Source organism: Nelumbo lutea, chromosome 1 (assembly GCF_056320005.1).
Source record: "Nelumbo lutea isolate HS-2025 chromosome 1, American lotus-T2T, whole genome shotgun sequence".
NCBI classification, from domain to species: Eukaryota; Viridiplantae; Streptophyta; class Magnoliopsida; order Proteales; family Nelumbonaceae; genus Nelumbo; species Nelumbo lutea.
This window is the reverse complement of record NC_142684.1, coordinates 114,774,633-114,795,165: the sequence shown is the minus strand read 5'-3', so window position 1 is coordinate 114,795,165 and position 20,533 is coordinate 114,774,633. Positions and strand designations below refer to the sequence as shown.

At 35.9% G+C, this 20,533-nt stretch overlaps 2 protein-coding genes across 2 annotated transcripts; one reads left to right on the top strand and one right to left on the bottom strand.

The window, feature by feature from the left end:
* The first annotated feature begins 7,456 nt into the window (after positions 1-7,456).
* On the top strand, positions 7,457-10,822 carry LOC148876917 (NAC domain-containing protein 17-like). The gene is made up of 5 exons (XM_088978319.1): positions 7,457-8,158; positions 8,482-8,759; positions 8,895-9,179; positions 9,677-10,250; positions 10,339-10,822. Exons 1-5 carry the CDS (start codon positions 7,969-7,971, stop codon positions 10,716-10,718), a joined length of 1,707 nt encoding a protein of 568 aa, XP_088834445.1. The 5' UTR covers positions 7,457-7,968; the 3' UTR covers positions 10,719-10,822.
* Positions 10,823-16,817: 5,995 nt separating this feature from the next.
* Positions 16,818-19,568, bottom strand: LOC148876916 (peroxidase 3-like). The gene is made up of 4 exons (XM_088964955.1): positions 19,244-19,568; positions 18,910-19,101; positions 18,428-18,593; positions 16,818-17,415 (listed from the first exon to the last, which is right to left on the bottom strand). Exons 1-4 carry the CDS (start codon positions 19,457-19,459, stop codon positions 17,009-17,011), a joined length of 981 nt encoding a protein of 326 aa, XP_088821081.1. The 5' UTR covers positions 19,460-19,568; the 3' UTR covers positions 16,818-17,008.
* Positions 19,569-20,533: the final 965 nt, after the last annotated feature.

The window sequence follows — 20,533 nt, the reverse complement described above, 5'->3', positions numbered from 1 at the left end:
AAAATGTTTAATTTCTTAACAATTAAATAATTTAGTATTTTTATTATTTTTATTAAGATTATATTATCAAAATTTAAACTTTAAATTATCATTTAAATAAACAAATATAATTTTCAATATAATCGGGTGGACCTGATAGACCTGATTATTAGTTGGGATGGTTGTGGGTCTATGATTTTGTCTCAATTAACAATTGGTTTGAGATTAATTCCACCTAAACCCAGCCTGTTGAGAATCCTAATGGTTTTCAATTATGGATCAATTAGTTGTCTTTTGACCAACCAAGTGGTGGCTCTGTTGGCATGTAATTAGGTAAGCCCCGGAAGAGATGCGGTTTCGATCCCTGCTATTAGCGGCTCCAAATCCACCTTTGAGAAGGGTATAATATTGCTAAATAAAATAGTGTGGTCCTATGCCATGGAAATTGAATTACGGACCCTATTGGGGCAAAGGTGAGTAATCAATACCTAAAAAGATTAATCGTCTTTTGTCGTAAAAAATTCCCCAACCAATATGATTAAAATTCTAATATATAATATAATTATGTATGTAAATTAATAACTATATAAATTGAAAAAACTCAATACTTTATGTTTAAATAAATTTATTATATATAAGATAAAAATAATTAACTTTTCAAAACTTTTTTAAAATGTTCCTTATTTTTTAAAAGAAAAAATTAATCCAATCCAACTCTAATAATATTTCAGATTTCGGATGTATGACTGGATCCGAAACTACAACCCTATCTCATCACATGTGTATTCTCATAACCATAGGTATTTACACGTCCAATCGATTGAATTGAAGGGAGTCAAAGATGGACTCAAGTCTCAACATTTTTTTTTCTTTTTTATTTAAGTTAAAAGAAGGCAAATAGACCTGTTCATGGATGGGTAGCCCGATGAGTTGGCCTGGCCTGATCCGTCCTAAATTGGGCTTGGACAAAATTTTAAGCCTATGGGCTCGGACTCTAAAAACCGGGTCCAATTATTTTTTGGGTTGGGCTCAAGCTTTCCCAAATAAGAGCAGCTCGATAATATTAAATATATAACAGAAATATAATATATATATATATATATATATATATATGTTAATAATACATTATATATATTATATAATAATAAAAATAATAGCAAAAAAGTATTATATATTATATTATTAATAATATATAATTAATATGTTATAAAATACCTATCAACATCGAACTTCAGGCTTTATATAGGACTAGGCTCAGGCTCAAAATCTAGGCCCAATGGTCGGACTGGGCTCGGGCTTAGGCCTAATAATTTTCTATTTATAAAGAGGCAAAGCCCGACCAAGCCATAAACAGGTTTAAAGAACTTAACAGCCCGCCATAGCAACGTGTCCTGTGAAAGCTGCAAGTTCCCTCTCTCTCTCTCTTGAGAACTCTCTAGATCTCTCGAGGATCACTCATTTTTTTCTTTGTTTTTCTCATCTTTCTATGCTTTTCTTTGTTCGCTTTCTTTTTGCGGGCATTTTGACGTCCTAGTTGATTGAGATAATGCTAGATGGGCGAGATAATGCTCCGACGATAGTTCTCTCTCTGTTTCTATGTTTCTCCAGCATCCTAGATGGCTGTGATAGTGCTCCGACGTCTTGTGTGATAGTTTCAATTCTCTAGTTTTCCGGATAGCAATTAAAGTTATTTGGCATTTTCCGACGTTGTGAATGGACAATCTGCTCTCTGACTTTCTTTAGAAGACAACTTGTAGTTAGCAGTTCTTTAGTGTGCTGGATGGCAGTTATAGATAATGCGTCTTCTACAGTTTTTTGGCGTGGTTGGAAGTTATTGTGGCTATGTAACACCCTCTATCAATTTTTGGTTTAATTGGTAATTCCACTTATCAGTTTTCTCGCCAGTTATGGTGGTTTAAAGATGTTCTTATCTACTTCTGTTGTGATGTTAACTCACCTTGCTTTAGTTGTATAAGTTCTTTTGATTCTCCTAATTCTATATATTTATTTTTTTCTTCCTTAGAATGTATCTCTGTTCTTTATTTGGCCTAATTGGCATATTTGTATACCAATCTCTTGAATGAACGAAACATGATTAAAACCTTAAAAAAAGTTTAAAGGAAAAATTTATGCCTACAAAGGATCAGTAAAGTGATTAGATGATCGTACCTAATAGCAAATTAAATTAGCACATGCATGGACTATTTGATTGCCCAAATAAATCAGTTACTAACTAAGTAATTATGGTTTATTAAAGAAAAATACTGCATTATCAAGGTTCAAAATAGCAATACGCCAAAGGAGGTTCAATGTTTGAGGACCAAAAGACTTGGCATCACTTTGTCAAAGACCAATTAAATTACATTTGTGAAAGAGGACAAAACAACATGAAGACTTTTATTTTTGTTTGGAAAAAGCAAAGTAGTATGAACTCGGATGTTTCCTGACTGATCGTCATTTTCATCCAAGTATTCGTCAAAGAACATGGATTGAACAGAATGTTTTCTGATTGGCCGTATTACGCCATCATCCCAAGACGTGGCAGCAACGATGTAAGATAAAAAAAAATGAATGGGAAAAATACTGAAGTGTTTAAAGCAACGATGCCGTATTACGCTATCTGCTGGGGGATGAATTAGTTTTTAGTCGGATGGCGAGATAGGTGAAATTGCAAGACATCAGAGAACCCGAGGTGATTAATCTGACGAGGTTGCTCCGATGTTTAAGTTATTAATTTGATGTGAGCTGAATAACTTTGAGAGCTAGAGAGCTAGAGAGTAGAAAAATCATGTGTACCTTGAGCCCTTAGGGCTGGTGCCTTTATATATTGAAGTAGTCATAGAGGGGATATTCGGGATGTGAAAATAGAGTTCGCTCCACTTCCGAAAAAGCAGTATACAGGTAAGGCTTATCTCGTTCCACTTCCGATTCCGGTGGAGTTAGGATAAGTCCTCATCGTGATCCCAGAAAAGTCAGGATCTGTTAGATCATCATGATCTCGAGGGATTCGGGATCCGTTGGAGAGACCTCCGGAATTGGTTACGCAGGAGTCAATTACGTGGCAATTCGAGTTGTTGGTTCCGAACCGGTACTTTGGTCTTTTAGTTCCGAATTGACTTGAATATCGATGTGCCTCAATGCCGAGGCCGCCCTGCACCGAGGTGAGCCTTAAGCCGAGATTGCCTTTGTGCCAAGGTGACTGAATACCCAAGCTCAATTGTTGCGAACTAAAATTTTCAGGCTGAATTGTCATCTCTTGGTCAGGTTGTGTCCACGTGTCCCCCTTTTACTAGGTCGGGCCAAATCACCCTTCATCACTAATGAAGTCATTGATTTCTACCTTTAGATCTTAAACACATTTTTGTCTAGTTATTTCATTACTTTCTGTTATTATTTCCTTCTATCATATTTCATGTTTTTTTTCCTTTTCTTTGAAGATAACTGGTTCAGTTTCAAAGTAGAAGACAATAAACAGTCTCTTCTTTTGAATGGTAGTTTTAACATCTTCAATAGATAACTAATGGTCAATTAACGATAAAGACCAAATTGACACTTTTTGAAAGTTTAAGTATTGCAGTGACACATTTGAAAGTTCAAGTACTAAACACTACCCCCAAAATTCAAGTACTAAAGTGGAATTTTTCCAAAAAGAAAAATATTAAAGTGTCTGTCATTTTCTTTATTGCTCGAACAAGTTTTCAATTGGTGTGTGGATCGGTGGATGAATGGAGACAATAGTATTCCCAAGGGTTTGGATTTGGGGTTGGAGAATGGGAATCCACCACCAAACCAACTACATCGTAGATAGCTTAAGCCTTGAGGTTTCATGAATCTATATATATTAAAACAAGGAAGTCTATAAATTTTCTCCTTGTTTTTAATTTTTAATTTTTTTTAATCCATGTCATTTGAAACTACCAATTAGAAACTCTACTTCCCCAAAAAATCTTCCTAAAATCTCTCTCTCTCTCTCTCTCTCTCTCTCTCCCCTACATGTTCTAATAACCTAACTAATCTAATACTCCCCCACTATCCCCAACTTTCTCCTAAGTTATCTCTAATTTAGTAGAGAATTTCTCTCTTAAATTATCTCTAATTATTATTCATCTTCTCCTCCACTTTTGAATTAAAAATTTAAGAATTAAAAAGTTTGAATTAAAAATTTAAGAATTAAAAGTTTGAATTAAAAATTTAAGAATTACTTAAATATTCTAACAAAATTATATAATAACTTCAAATATTTATTACAAAGACAAAACATAATTATAATCACTTTAATAATATTCATATTATTAATAATTATATATTTTTGCAAAATTCATCACAAAATTATGTATAAACAATATAAATTATGATTTTATGGATTATTCAATCTAAATGTTATTCAAATAATAAAAATATAACATTAAAAATGAAATATTATTTAAATATTTCAATAACTAAATATTAAAATTATTATTTTAAATAAATTAATAATATATTTTAAATAGCTACTAAATAAACTTCAATTATAATAAATAGATTAGGATTTTAAATATTTAGTTAAATAACTAAATATTTTAAATAAAAAACATTTAACATAACTAGATTTTAAATAGTTAAAATAACAAAATTATGTAAATAATGATATTATTTCAACAAGTTATTATGTAAATATTTAACATAACTATAATTTTATGGATTTTTAAATTCAGCAAGTAATTAATATTTTAAATTTTAAATAATGATATTATTTCAATTACAAAATAATACTGTAAATAACTAATTTCATTTATACCAATTAATAATTGAAGAAAATAACTATTAAAAAAGTATTGTTTATTAATAATAAATTTAAAAATTTAATCTTTAATTATTATATATTTATCTATACTAAAATTAATGTTTATTGTAATGTAGTAGTTATTTATTATTTTTTGTTATAAATACATTTTCAATAATTATGTATAAATCTATTTTTGTTTTTTACTTAATAGAAAATTTTCAATAATTATTGTAGTTTAAACTATTATTACGTAGCTTTTTAAATTTAATTTATTATGTATTTTTGCTATAAATTTTTAATAATTATTGGAGATTAAACAATTGTTCACAGGTTGGTTTGGTTCAGTCGTAGATTGTTTGGCCAATCAAATCGACCTGGTCATGTTGGGGGGTTGGTCACTCAAGTTATATCGGTTTGGGTCAATTTTTGATTTGGTTGGTCGGTTCAAAAGATTTAAAATTAGAAAATTAAAATTATGATATAAATTATTTTAGCTTATGAAATATTAGAATTTTTCCACTTTCTTGTATTAAAAGAATATATTTAAAATATAAAATATTAATCTATATCTATGGTTGGGTTATTCGATTTTAGTCAGTTTACAAATGGCCAAAACAAAACTGATCCAACCTAGTCAATTTGGGAAATTGTTGAACCAAAACTGACTGAAAATACTAGAAATCGGGTTGGTTAGTTTCATTAGTCTGATTTGGAATGGCAACGGGGTGGGCCCATCCCCATCCTTGCAAAAAATCCCCATCCACATTCACGTTCTCGTCCCCAGCCCCACTAGCGGGGACAAAGTTATCCCTATCCCCACTCCCAGTGATTCTTTATAATGTCAATCGTTATGTTGTGTTTTTTATTTTAAATATAAAAATAAAATAATTAAAATTTACAATTCTATTAGAAAAGATCAACATATTCAACTATATTTTAAAAAATATTAACATGGGAAAATCTATGATGTAGAAAAGATATGATATGGAAAGAGTTTTGACCAATTAAAACCTACCCATGAATTTGATAAATAACACTTGATTGGCTATTACGTTTATGATTCCAATTGACTGGCCAGAAGTTTTTCATATATCATATCTTTTCCATATCATAGTTGAACCCTATTAACATATAGACGTATGCGTACATATATACATATATAAACATATGCATGTATATACATATATTAGTAGAGATCCCATGGGATGGGGGATTGAGGTCCACACAGGGCAGGGAGTGCTCTCCCCATCCCTACACCGTCCCTGCTAATGGGATGGAAATTCCCCATCTTTGTCCCCACGGGGAGAAAACCATCCATATCCCCACCCCATTCAGAATAGATCCCCACGAGAATCAGGGAAATGGAAAAAATTATCATCCCTAAATTTGATAAACAACTCTATCTAAAATTAATTATTATTATTTTGTATTATAAAAAATATTAAAATATATATAAAATATAAATAATTATTAATTATTATATAAAATAATTGTATACTCTTAAATATTTCTATTATTTATCTTTAATTTAACAAATTCCATACATTATATAGGTCCCCACGAGTTATTCTTATATTTTTCTATCTTGAAGGGATGTCGATTGAGGACCGATTATCTTCATTCTTCCATACACCAATCCATTTATATACATCTTTATTCAATTAAACTTATATATACAAGTATTATATTTCAATGCTGCGATGTCAACGGATTGGTTTAAGCATGGATCCACTCCAACCCAAAACCTAATTAGGTTCAGATCAGTGCTAGCTTATCACTTAATTCAATCCATTGACATTCTTAAGATCATTTGAGAGAGGAATTTGGATTCCCTCTTCACAGAAACCGTCCTCCAATCCTTGTAGCCAGTGCATTGAGAGAATTTCTCCATGAATAAAAGGACAGCCTGACGACGAAATCCAAATTACCCAAAGAGGGATTCAATGGGACAGATCATTCATTTAACATTTAAATGTTAGGAGCTGGCCTTAGCGGCTACGTTGAAAATTACATGGCAAATTATAAGCATGTAAAAATTATGTTAAAATAAACTGAAAATTATATATATTTAACATTCAAAAAAAGAAAAATGTAAGCTCACTCATACATACTGGTTCAGCTGCCATTAGTATTGAGAAGGTCCAACCGTGTTGAGATCTACGCAACAAAGCTTGTTCGAATATCCTTCTAATATAGTCTGATACATGGTTTTTAAAATCCAACCAGACTGGAACGGTCGGACCAGTTGATTCGGTATCATCCAGGTAATCAATTCCATCTCACCTTAAACTGCTATTGGACCAAAAACCGTTGACTTGAAATCAATGATCTACTGACCTGGGTGGTTTGATCCATCGACCTGTTGATTTAAATCACAGTTTTGGCCCTTTTTTATTTTAATTATTTTTAATTTTTAATTTTTAAACTCAAAATGAGTCATTCATTCGAACCAAGTGGTTGGACCATTTGTAAGAATACGGACCAATTGATTCCGTATCTGATCCGGTTTTTAAAACATTCACTGACACCACACATCTCAGCACGAATCCGATACAACAGATGACAGAATACAGATGATGTAAGGATCCCGTATCAGAAAAATGCGGTGTCAGATGATAGATGATGTAAGGATGTTGGAACTTGGAACGTATTTTGTTTGCAGGAGATTCGGACTCGTCCATGACAGGCCGGGTCAATTCATTTATCCAAATCGTAGAAGAAATAGAAAAAATGGGTGGGTCTTCCAGAGACGAACCTGCCTTACCCTTTATTTTCAGTTTTCCACAAAAAATCCATTTATTATTCTTTACTAAAAGAATAAAAAAAAAAAAAATCATCGCAGGAAGCTTCCTCCAACCAATACCTGCAGCCAGCGCCAATCTTCATCATCTCTTACCTCCGAATAGTTTGACCAACCACTCTCTATCCCTCAAAGTCTTTGGGGCTGCGTTTATTTATGTCTCTCTATCACTTCCGTTGGATTGGATTAGGTTAGGCAACTAGAGTTTTTTCGCTGGAGAGTCTCGATTTTGATCTCAAAGAAGAGATCCTAAGACTCTTCAGGCTTTGATTTTGATCCTGGATAGGAGAGAAGTAGAACAGAAAGAGGGCTTTCTTACAGTTTTGACTTAATTTTGTTGGGGTTCTTTTCTGATTTTTCTGCTTCTTTTTCTGTTGATTCATTCTTTTATCGGCAACAGAGCAAAATATTCTTCTAAAAAACAATGAAGACTACACAGCTATCTTCTGATGACTTTGGAGATGCAAAGGCTTGGCCTCCTGGGTTCCGATTCCACCCCACCGATGAGGAACTGATCCTTTATTATCTAAAGAGGAAAATGTGCCGACGCCGAATCCAGCTCAATGTAATCGCAGAAATCGACGTCTACAAGTGGGATCCTCAAGAATTACCAGGTATCATTATATTCTCTCTCCCGTCAATTTCTTATTTCTCTGTATTTTTTTTTGTAAGCTCGATCGAGTTGAGACTGTTAACTTTGTCTGTACTGGGATTTAGTCAGATTGACCATAGGTTCCCCTTTCTTGTCGATCTATCCTTATTGTTACTATTTTAGTTTTGGCATCCAGGATCTTTAATTATCACTCTTACCATTAGAATATCTGGTTGGGAGAACTTGATCGATGGCTTTACCAGTCAAAATGTTTTCTTTTTTTGTTTAGTCATCCTAGTTTCAACTTGTTCCGATGTTGATTCGTTTTTCACCAAACGAATGCAGGGCAATCGTTGTTGAAGAATGGGGATAGGCAGTGGTTTTTCTTCAGTCCTAGGGACAGAAGGTACCCAAATGGAGGTAGATTGAATAGGGCTACCAGACTTGGCTACTGGAAGGCGACAGGGAAGGATCGCAATATTACTTGTAATTCTCGCACAGTTGGAGTGAAGAAAACTCTGGTTTTCTACAAGGGTCGCGCTCCCAGCGGTGAACGCACCGACTGGGTGATGCACGAGTATACCATGGACGAGGAGGAACTCAAGAGATGTTCTGCTGTGCAGGTATGCTTAAACAAACCTGTTCGAATTATCTTTTTTTTTTTTTTTTTTTTAATTTTTCGAACAAGTCATTCTTCCCTTAGTCGTTTAGATAGCGTTTCCCTTTCTTAAGCTCCTCTTCTGTTTGTCTTTCTTCAGGATTGTTATGCACTGTATAAAGTTTACAAGAAGAGTGGACCAGGCCCGAAGAATGGCGAACAGTACGGGGCGCCTTTCAGAGAAGAGGAGTGGGCTGATGATGATAATCCTGCTGATACAATTACAGTACAGCAACCAAATGGGTTCTCTTCTGTTGAGAGCTTCACAGTTTACGATCAAGGTCCACCACCAAAAATTGATACGGAAGAGATTTGGGGGCGAATTGCAGATGAACCCCAAATTAATCAACCTCACATCGATGATTTTGCCGATCTACTACAACAGGTATGTGAAATCTCCACATGGTGGTCTATATAATTAATTGAATCTGTTGGTGTGGCAATCTTCTTACAGTAGCTCTTTTTCTTCTCTGGTTAGCTACAATAAGTTGATGGGAGCTTGTCAGCTTGACCATTAGAACCTGTTGATTTCATCCCTATATAAATGCCATTATCATAAAAACTAAGTGAACATTTGGAAGGCACGTTAAATAAAACCACTTCATTTTAGTTCTGCTTTGCATTTCTATATGTGGTTTCTCAACCAAGATGGATTAGTAGAAATGAATTGATTTCTTGATATCCTAAAATGATCATGATCTCGTTTTTTACTTTTATGGTTTAAAATTTTAAGGGAAAAGAGTAACTTTTCAAATGAATTGTCTTCGCTGCAAATGTATGTAACACCCCACTAATGACTATTTTTTGTTCTCAATTGGTAATGTAATTACACTTAATTGTTGAATTTTGACATCAATAATTTGTGTAAATGTATTTCTGTAGGTTGATGGCGAGGAAGGAGCCCAAAGTACTATGATTCGGCCTTCATTTGGGGAAGCTACATCTGCAGAACCAAGTACAGTGGCACTCTCATGCGAGCAGCAATATAATGCACAGGCTAGCTTGAATGTCACTCAGTCAGCTACCTCCTATCTGTATTCCTCTGAGGCCCCTGAAGTTACATCTGCTCCCAATATTTCTGAGCAGTATCCTCTCGGATTTGCAGAAGAGGATTTCTTAGAAATTAATGATCTCATGGATCAGGAAGCTGCCTACCCAATTATGGGGAGTTCCACTTCCAGGGACAACTTGGGCTTTGAAGAAACAACTAGGTTGGATGGAATGAATGCTTTCTTTGATGCAGAATTGTTTTTTAATGATCTTGTACAGGAAACAGCATTGCACCCCAATCTTGATAATCTTGGGGATGGCATGGCAAACCAGTTAGATTACCAGTTATCATCCCATTTGGATGATGCACATCAAATTAGCAGTCAGCTGTGGACACATGACCAAAGGTCTAGTGTCTTTCAATCAACAGAATCCAACCAGGTTGTTGTGGCTCCATCCACCTCAGGTATACATATCCCACACAGTTCTCAGTACTTTGTTAGCAGCAACAGGTGGTAAGCTTTAGCTAGTTCTGATCCAACCATCTTCTTTAGGTGTGATACATGCTGCTAATTCAGCAAATCCTAGTGAGACAAGACAGAATCAAGGCAGCAACGGGAGAGCTTCACCAGATTCTTGGTTTGCTTCTGCACTCTGGTCCTTTGTGGAATCAATTCCTACTAATCCTGCATCAGCCTCAGAGAGTGCTTTAATAAATCGGGCATTTGAGCGAATGTCGAGTTTCGGTAGAGTGCAAATAAGTGCCAGAAACGGCAATGTTGCAAGAGGTCGTGCTGCTCAGACTAGGGGTGGAAACAGGGGATTCCTTTTCCTTGCTTTTCTTGGAGTGCTATGTGCTGTGTTATGGGCGATGATGATAGGAACAACTTTTAAAGTTTTCAAGACTTTCTTGTGGAGATATATATCCTCGTAAATATGTAAAGGACAAAGTTTTTCTGGTTTGATTACCGGGAAAACCATCGTGGAGAACTGTTAGATATGAACATAAATAAAGCTCACTGGTGTTTTCTACAAAAATTAACAAACTATTAATACTGCACTTATTATTATTTTTTCTACCAAAGACATTGCAGCCGCACATGTACTACATTTAATGTTATCATTCGCGGGGAGATGTTTCCAAGGCTGCGAATCCGGTCAGTGTAACAGGTTATGTAGAGTGCTGGGGTCGGGGCCTCGGGGGTCACAAATCACAACATTTGATTTCAGGGCATAGGTACCCATTTATATGCTCAAATACAAATACCTCTAGATACTTAGTATTCAATCCATTGATTCAAGTCCTCTAACTAACTAAACTCAGGGGGATAGCAAGCTTGAATCAAGACGACATTCACATGGTAGTTAATTCCTTAATATGTCTATAATCCTCACTGTTGATTACTTGATTACATGCACCCAAAATTTATGGGTACAGGCTTTTGATTCTTGGACCCAAATCCTATCTGTCTCGGTGTCTCCTATTATTGTCTTCTGGACCCGGAAGCTATAATACAACCATTTAGAAATTAAGATTAAAAATTTAAAATCCCTAGTAATTTTTAGAATACTAGCCATTTGGCCTGCATTGTAGTGGACCTATTGGTAATTTTTAGAATCAATATTGTCCATTCAAAGTTTTATTTTTTTTATTTTTTTTAATATGAAACCTTACCTATAAAAATGGGCTTAGTTTGCATTTGGCATTCCTTATTTTAAAAATTTATCTTCTTTTTACAATTAAAATGCTTTTATGAATGAATAATGAGCTTTTAACAACAAAAGGGAGATAAGTCCTTAAAATAAGGAATGCCAAATACAGCCTTAATTTGCACGGATGGCAAAGTCTTCTTTAGATTTTCCTTGATCTTTTTGTAATTTTCTTTTGTTTCTGGGGGATGTGCTACGCCCAGTCTTCTTCCACCATTCTATTCTATTATAAATGTCATATATATTGTTAAACTAATGAGTGATTAAATCATTTCATACTACTTTTATCCATATCTTTTTTTTATAATTTTTCCTGTCCTTTTTAGCCTCGCATAGCCTCATTATATCTTATAAATGTTGTAGTGGTCTTCTATATGCACATGATAAAATTATTTTAGTTTATATTTTTCTCATTTTATCACATATTAGAGTTATTCCTAAATTTGCTTGAACCGTTTCATTTCTGATCTTATCTTTTCTAATTTTTTATTTATACATCTTAGTATATGCATTTCTACCATATATTCATTTTTGGATATACTGTTTTTTAACTGCCCAACACTATGCTCTACATAATATAATTGACCTTAGGGCCCTGACCTCACATTGCATTTACTGTGAACAGCTCTATCAATTCTTTGCCAGCCCACTGAAGAACATCTTATTGTTCTTAAGTGTGTCTTACACTATTTCAAGGGGACTTTAGATTTTCATGGTTTGGTGTTTCACAAGTCTACCTCCATGAGTTGCATGCTTACTCGGATGCCGATTGGGCTGGTTGTTCTGATGATTAGTGCTCTCACAATGGGTTTTGTATTTATCTTGAACCAAATTTTATCTTTTGGATATCCAATAAGCAAGCCACCGTATCCAAGTCCAGCACGAAGTTTGAATATTGTAGTCTTGTCATTTCCACATTGATTTGGCTTCGCTCTCTCTTCACTAAGCTAAAATTCCCTGTCACCTTGTCCACCCACTCTATTGTGTGACATTCAATGCCCAACCCTGAATTTCATGCACAAATGAAGCATATCGAGATAGATTTTCACTTCATCCATGAACAAATTGCTCGCCATAAACTTCAGGTTTAGTACATTAGCACTGCTGATATCCTCACCAAGCCCCTTCCAGGACCACACTTTAGCATGCTATGAGACAAGTTGAATGTGAAATCTTCCCCTTAAATTGGGGGGGTGGGGGGATTTTGAGATGAACTCCAACACTATCTATTTGTTGCATTTTATTTCAATCTCTTTTTGTATATCTTTCTACTTTCCTTTCATTGTATAACTCTAACTGTATATATCTCACAATACATGACCAATGAAATATACAATTCAACCCAACTCTTTTAGGTAGCCAATATGTATGCTTTTGTTTTTCTAAAAATCAAGACAAAACAATTGATCAATTAAGGGGGCATTCTACAATGTGAATTGTTTTTCTTGCTGTTAATTCTATAAATAAATCAAAACCATCTTCTTTGAAAACAGATTGTCTCTCAAAACAAAAACACAAGCAACATGTTCTTGGTTGTGTATGTAGTCCTTATTTTCAAAATTGAAACAAAAAACATATTCTTGATTCTGGTTTCAAAAACATGTTTTCATCTAATTATTCAACATCTGTTCCATAAATAATATAATTTCTATACTAGAAAAATTGTTTTTGTTTTAAAAATCAATATCAGGCATTCTCCAACATGAATGATTTTGTTTTCATTTGTTTTTGAAATCACCACATCAACAAAAAAAAAAAAAACATGTACTTGAATTCTATTCTTGTTTTAAAAGGCAAAAAGAAAAGACACATTCACAACCAAGAACATGTTTGTTGTATTCTTGTTTTGAAAAACAATATATTTTCAAACGAGATGACTTTGATTTGTTTTGTTTTTGGGATTGACAATAAGCAAAACAATTAACGTTGTAGAACATCCCAGAGCCTGTCTTATTTGAGCCCAAATCTACTATTCATTACGCTTAATGTAAAAGGCTACTCCATCTATCACAAGTATAGGCATAAAACGGGCCAGGCTGCCCATGGGCCGGCATTGCCTAGCATGACATGGACGATGTTTGGCATGGCCTACATATACCCCCATAAAATGGGCCGGGGGTTTGAGGCCCATGGGTTGTACCACCTTTGGCCCATATGGGTCTATGCCAGCATGGCCCACATGCTTGGCATGGCACAGCCCAGTCTATTTTCCACGGGCCTGGGCCCATGCTGGGCCCCTCCTTGATCTATCAGGCCTTGGAATGCCGCCCACAATACACCTATAATCACAAGTTAACATGCTAGTATTTTGTGTGGATTGTATGTATAAGGAATATTGGCATATTTACTCGTGATTGGTTACGTATAATGTGACGAGCAGGAGATTCCCATTGATCTTATTGGGAGTGAGTCACGATGCACTGAAAGAGGTAGATTTGATTTAAGACGGTTTTGAAAATCGGACCACATCAGACGGTTAGACTGGTTGACCTGGGAATTAATTATGGGTTTAAATCTGGTTTTAAACCCAAAAACCATTCGACCCAAGTTTGGGTCAGACGTTGTAACCATTTGACCCGAGTATCGGTGACTAAAACAGTTCTATTTCTGATCCTATTTTCAAAACCATGACGTAAGAGAAAGAAAGTACAAAGAATGATCAAATCAAAATAATATAATATAATTTATTATCACTTGTAAGATTATAAACCTTAACCATCGTGATTGCATATATCTATATTTCCATAATTTTTTTGTTTATAAACCATCCATCTATAATTATTTTAATATTTAAAAAGATAAATAAAGTGGACTACTTAAAATTAACTCTGATCTTCTATTGGCTATTTGACACATGGTTTTCAAAATCGGACCGTATCATATGGTTTTTAAAACCGATCAGGTGATTGGTTTAGTTTCCCCCAAAACTGGATTTTTCCTCAAAACTTTTGATTTTAGTTAATGAATCGTTAAATCGGACGGTTAATCATTCAAACCGTTTGAACGATTATAATCATTTTTTATTTTTTTATTTTTTATCCAAGCATTCGATTCAAACAATCAAACCATTTGACCCGATAAACAGACCACTGACCAGTTCGGTCTCCTCCAAATCGGTTTTAAAAACCATGATTTGACATGTGAAATGGACGAAAGCAAGCTCTGGGTAAATTACCTAGTCTGTCTCTGTCGTAATTTTTTTTTGTGATGGGGCTACACAATAGGGAAGCGTATCTCTATGCCCATAAAAAATGGAATCATTTTGATTTATTCTTTACGTGAAATATATTGTTAATTTCAAGCGCAATCAAGGATGGTGTGGCCGATTTAAACCAGATTGGATTCTATTCACTCTCTCACGACGATTTAACTCCATATAATCCTTCATTTGAGATTTTCTCCTCACACCAACTACATAGCCATATTCCATCGTGTAGTGTGAATATTTCCCATGAATAAATAACATATGAGTATAGGAGATGTTCCCTATGGGTAGAGACGTAGAGTAGCTTCGTGCTAGCATCCCTCAGATCTCTACAGAAGTGGACAAGCCTACAATTTGCCCTATGATACCTCCGGTGAGAGAAGAAATCAACTAACTGAGTACTAGTTGGTTGATATCCATCCACTTCTCATAATCTAGATTATGAATAGTACCCATGCTGTTTGGATTTTGGATCTCTTTGGAAGGAGCTTTCTTCTTTCCTTGTACTAGATCAATCAAGTAATGATGTTGAAGAATGGGTAAGAACTGAGAACGCTAAATGATGAGGGCAGATTTGGCTCTCCACTGACATAATGACGCATTGCATTTTAGAACAGTTGGATGACATCCTAGCATCACCTAGGTGACGACTTGCCTTAGCCAAAATGATGAAGTCCCAATTAGTGACCTGCCTCCGCCACTGACTTGGCGATTTACCTTCGCCACCGACCTGGCAACATGCCTTCGTTGCCGAGTTGGTGGAAATCTAGCTGACAACCTCGTCCACAACTCAGGTAAGCTAGCAACACCTCGTCTAGGGCTGACCTATGGTACCTCATTAGTACCGACCAAAGTGACCTCAACGTGAGGAACGAGATTGAGGTCTAGGTGGTGACCTAGAAGATGTGCTCGCTAACCTATTTTGCATGAATCCCGTTACTCATGGGTCTCTCGAAAGTCAGCTCTCACATTGAATATTCCAGAAGAAATCGAATACGACACAAAGACTGGTTTACGTGCACAACTACTTCCAAGGACTTCGAACCAGTTATGCACGCTTTCCTGAAGATCTCAGATGCGGTGCGTGATGCTCATGCCAAACAATGCCTATATAAAAGCCTTACCTCTAACCTCAGAAGGTAGATGCGCAATTTAGTTCTCTCAGCTCTCCAACTCTCTCACATTTAGCTATCTTAAAAATCTTTGATTCATTGACTTAAGCACCGGAGTGTCCACTTCGGATAAAGCAACCAGGGCACTCTAACACTGTTTCCTTATAGGTCACACCAATAAACTATGTAGCTTGTCACCATTCAGTTAGGCATCAGAGTCACATTCTAGGTAAGAACCGTTCAGCTAGGTGCCTGAGACTCTGAGCCACCTCCCAACTCGTTACCATTCAGCTAGGCATCCGAGTCACCTGCTAGTTAGGAGCTACCAAAACATGCATCATTACTAAATAAGATAATTTTCACTGCTTAATTTGATAGGCAGATGGTATGTAACATTTTGAATCGAGAGGTAGATCTGATGTTGCTTGTTTCTGGATTGGTCACCATAGGGCTCTGATACCAAATTAGAATAAAAGAGAGAAAATATAAAACCATGATTGAATCTGAATTGAGTGGTTCAGTTGTGCAAGCCTACTGAATCGTTATTGTGTTTGTCGAGTTTTATTGATATGGGATTCGATAGGTTACCAAAGGGATAACGTGTATAACTAACAGGTTAGACTTTCCTGGGTGCCTCCTATTTACATAAACCACACTCCTCTCAGTCGCTCACCAAATTTGTTGTAAAAAAAATATAATGTACATCTTCTTTTGTTTTTTGGGGCTTTGGATACTTTAAAGTTCGGTGATTCTTCCAATCTAGTCTCGAAGGATTTGAAGGGGTTTGTTGATTCTCTCTTGGTCTTGTTCTGTCGTTGTGGGCTTTGGTTATGGGTTGTATGGTTGTATTTTCTTCCTTTTCTCTAGCCGTGGGCCTCCTCTTGTAGGTCTGTGTATCTTCTGGTTTTCTTTTGTAATGAATTTTAATTTACTAGAAAAAAGTTGTTAAGAAACAACATTACAAACTTATATTTAAACATGCCAATTAAATAACAAAAAAGGGAAAGAAAGGAACAGGAAAATCCCAACATTTTATTTCATATTAAGAGGAAATACAATAAATTAAACATTGACTTTTCATCCAAATCGACACTTGGCCAAGGAGAAATTGAAAAAAGGAAAAGAAACAAACAGTCACGAACACATGTTGGGAAAGCACCTTTTACTCCACCAGCTCAAGGAAGGATAAACAAAATTTTAAGGGTTCACAACCGCACACTTCTTTCTAATCTGTCCAGAACTCCCAGTAAGAACTTCAATGGCGCCCATCTTCTTCATTGACTGGGCGAACTCCGTGAAGAAAGTGTTCTGGTTCAGCAGCTCCGTCACAATCTTGCTGGAGATCTTGTTGGTCAGGAGGGCAGCGTCAGATTGAAACAGGCCTTTGTGTTGCTTCACGACAGCATAGTAATGGCTATCAAACGAGACACCACTGTTGGGATCCATGAATACTTGAGTTGTGTTGTCTGAGAGGCTTCGACATTTGGTTCTCAGGAAATCTGCATATTTTGGGTATAGAGATGGATCTGCATCTCCCTTCCCACTGAAGTTGTACAGCCTCTTGCTGAAGGAGTTGCAGTGTGCTTGTCCGATTGTATGTGCGCCTACAACAATTTTTAACACAAATTGACCATGTGGATTAGGACGTGGCTGACCACCATTATCATTATGTTCTGGGTTAGGCCAAGTTGGATTTGCAGTAGGAAATAAATACCAAATCCAAGCCCAGCCGGCCCAGTAATATTATGAAAGGCTGTGGATCTATGGGTCAGAACTTATTATTATTTTTTTTTTAGATTTTGAGAGTGGAGAAAGTTGGTCAATAGAATTTTGATTCTTATTGACCAATATATTCATATTCTTTTTTTTTTCAGATTTATATGAGTTTATTTTCTCAAACGAGATTTTCTACTCACTAATCTCTTCCCATCGTGAATTGCAGCCACACATCTGCAATTCATGGCGGGTAGAGTATGGGTAGTAAAAGTGAGTAAGAAATCTAGAACCCAAATCTGCCACCCACAAGACTGCGCCCCACAGATAGTATTAGAAGAGTTCAAATCATTCCCCTACAAGATTGCCCCTCACAACACAGTCCTGCCATGTATTGGGAACATCTCATGATGATGACAGTCATTTCTGGGATTATCATCAGGAGATATTCTTAATACACCGTGGAGATGTTCTGTGGGACATTGTGGGGGGGTCGATTTGATCTATTATCAGAAATGATGATATCATTATCGGGAATGTTGTGGGGCGCAGTCTTGTATAAGAGTTGAATTGTTCATATATTTTCAAAGCGAAAGCAACAATCAAACCATTGCGACAATTATATGAGCCAAAACCTTAATGTCAGACCAGCCTGAGCTGAAGCTGGATAAAGTCAAACGGGATCCAAAGGGGTTGGCACAACATGAACCCAAGTCTAAGTCTAGCTAGCTGCAGCCCTATAGAGAAATTATATATATATATATATCAGACGGGATCCAAAGGGGTTGGCACAACATGAACCCAAGTCTAAGTCTAGCTAGCTGCAGCCCTATAGAGAAATTATATCTCTCTCTCTCTCTATATATATATACCAGTAATACCAGGCCAGCGGCCCTTAATTACCTGATAATACCACAAGGTCATGAACAGTGAGTCCTTTCTTAGCAAAGTTTTGCTTCAGAGATGCAAAGTTGAAGGTGGGTGGAGGGATGTTGGAGACTGCCTCGGAGGCCCGGGACACAGTGCCGTCTCTTCTACCGGTAAGCACCTCCCACATTGGCTTCTTGAACTGCAATTAATGCAACATGTATGAGATCGAATACATGCAGCTCCATCTATCTCTTGCTTCTACTTCTGCAAAATTCTATTGCCTTAAATGGCAGATGTTGGGTCCCAGCTATCTTGGGTGGGTCTTATAGCAGGAGTTGATGGTGTTGATGATCATCCCGTCGGTCGAAAGAAGTGGTTCAGAAATTGTTGATTTATTAATTCTTTCTTTCCGTCTGGTGATTCAACTCCATTTGCCATTTGCCACTAAGATTTATATTAATGAATGCTACCTGATTTTAAGCAAACTTGGAATTGAAGTATGGAATGAAACTTACTTGGAAGGCAACGGAGTCTCTAGCAGCCAGAGCAATGATATCAGCACAAGAAACAACTCCTGGGCAAGCTTTCTCGACTGCAGTCTTCACCTCGTCGATCACAGCGAAGCCATCCAAAGTTAAGTTGGGAGGCGCATCTTTCTCAGCTTTGTTGTTTTGGGTAGAGTTCAGCAACACCGAGGCATCACAACCCTGAAATACCAAATCATCAACCAAATTCATGACTTGGTAAGCATATATATATATATATATATATATATATATTGTATGTATGTATAGCAGACATGCTAGCTTGTTGCCTATAAACTCATATGCAGATAGTAATTTTCATTACCCTAACAAAGCAATCGTGAAAATGCATCCTAACAAGAGCAGCAGGCAACCCAGAATCGCTGGCGACTCGTTTCCAGACAACATTCTTAACAATCTCCTCTGCATGAGGGCAGCTAGTCTTGTAGAAATTCTTTCTCAGGCCTCCTGCTTGACAAACCCCAACGACACACAACACTGCTAGACCAAACACTAATAACGGAAGATAAGTAATCCTCATCTTCTAAGACTATATACTAATTAGCCAAATCTCACTGCACTCTTTCGAGCAAGGGAGCAGGACTATTGTGATTGCTGGAAGCTCTTCACAAATGCGAGACTACCATTCAACACAGCCAGAGCTTCCTTATATAGGACTCAAATGGCATCTTCCACCGCCTAAACTCAACCAAAGTCAAAGATCCAGTTAAGCAAGACTTTGTTTCAGTACAATAATCTCTATGTACAGAGAGAAAGTGTCAAATTGCAGAGAAAGAGAGAGAAGAGAGAGCGAAACGATATAATTAATGTATTAACTGTAGATTAGTTGATAGTTAGATAAGAACCCTTCTATTTTTTAATCTTTTTGAATAAACTATGCCTTCATTACGACTTTGTCAGTTTGTCTTTAGTGGGCTAGAGAATTAAACAAATAGCATAAACTATTCCTTCAGAAACAAATTCACGAAGAGTTAACTAAAATACAAGACAACAATTAATTCGTCTTAAGTTACACTCTCTTCCTAGTTGATCCTACCTGCAGCAGGTTTTTCTTTCTCCACTTGGTAGAATAATGAATAGAAAAGAACAAGAAAAAAAGAAACCTCACCACCATTGTATAGCGAGTATCGACAGTGAACAAGAACTGGTCTTCTATGGTTTCCACTTTCCATGACAAATAATTTGTGATTAGGTCATGCATGATGATGATCATCATTTTATTTTATTTTTTTGCATTAAAAAAAATTATTAGTTTTTTAAGTGTAAAGCGCGTGGTACACTCGAGGATGATGACTAGAGAGGAACCTTTCTTTTTCTTATTCATTTTCACTTAATAAGATCATGAACAAATAACTTGTATGCAATACAATTGAATGCCTTATAATATTTCTCGGTCTGTGTGAGTGCCTGTGAATGATTTATTATTACTCTGTTCAAGTTATAACTGGTGAGAAATCTTCCCATTGTAATAATCATAGGCCTCAAGTTGGAGATGTGTTATACAAAAAAAAAAAAAAAACAGCTTGTTTGAAAGCCCTCAACTAGTAAAGAAATAGAAGGAAAGTGGAAATGGAAGGTTCTTGTATAAATTTCT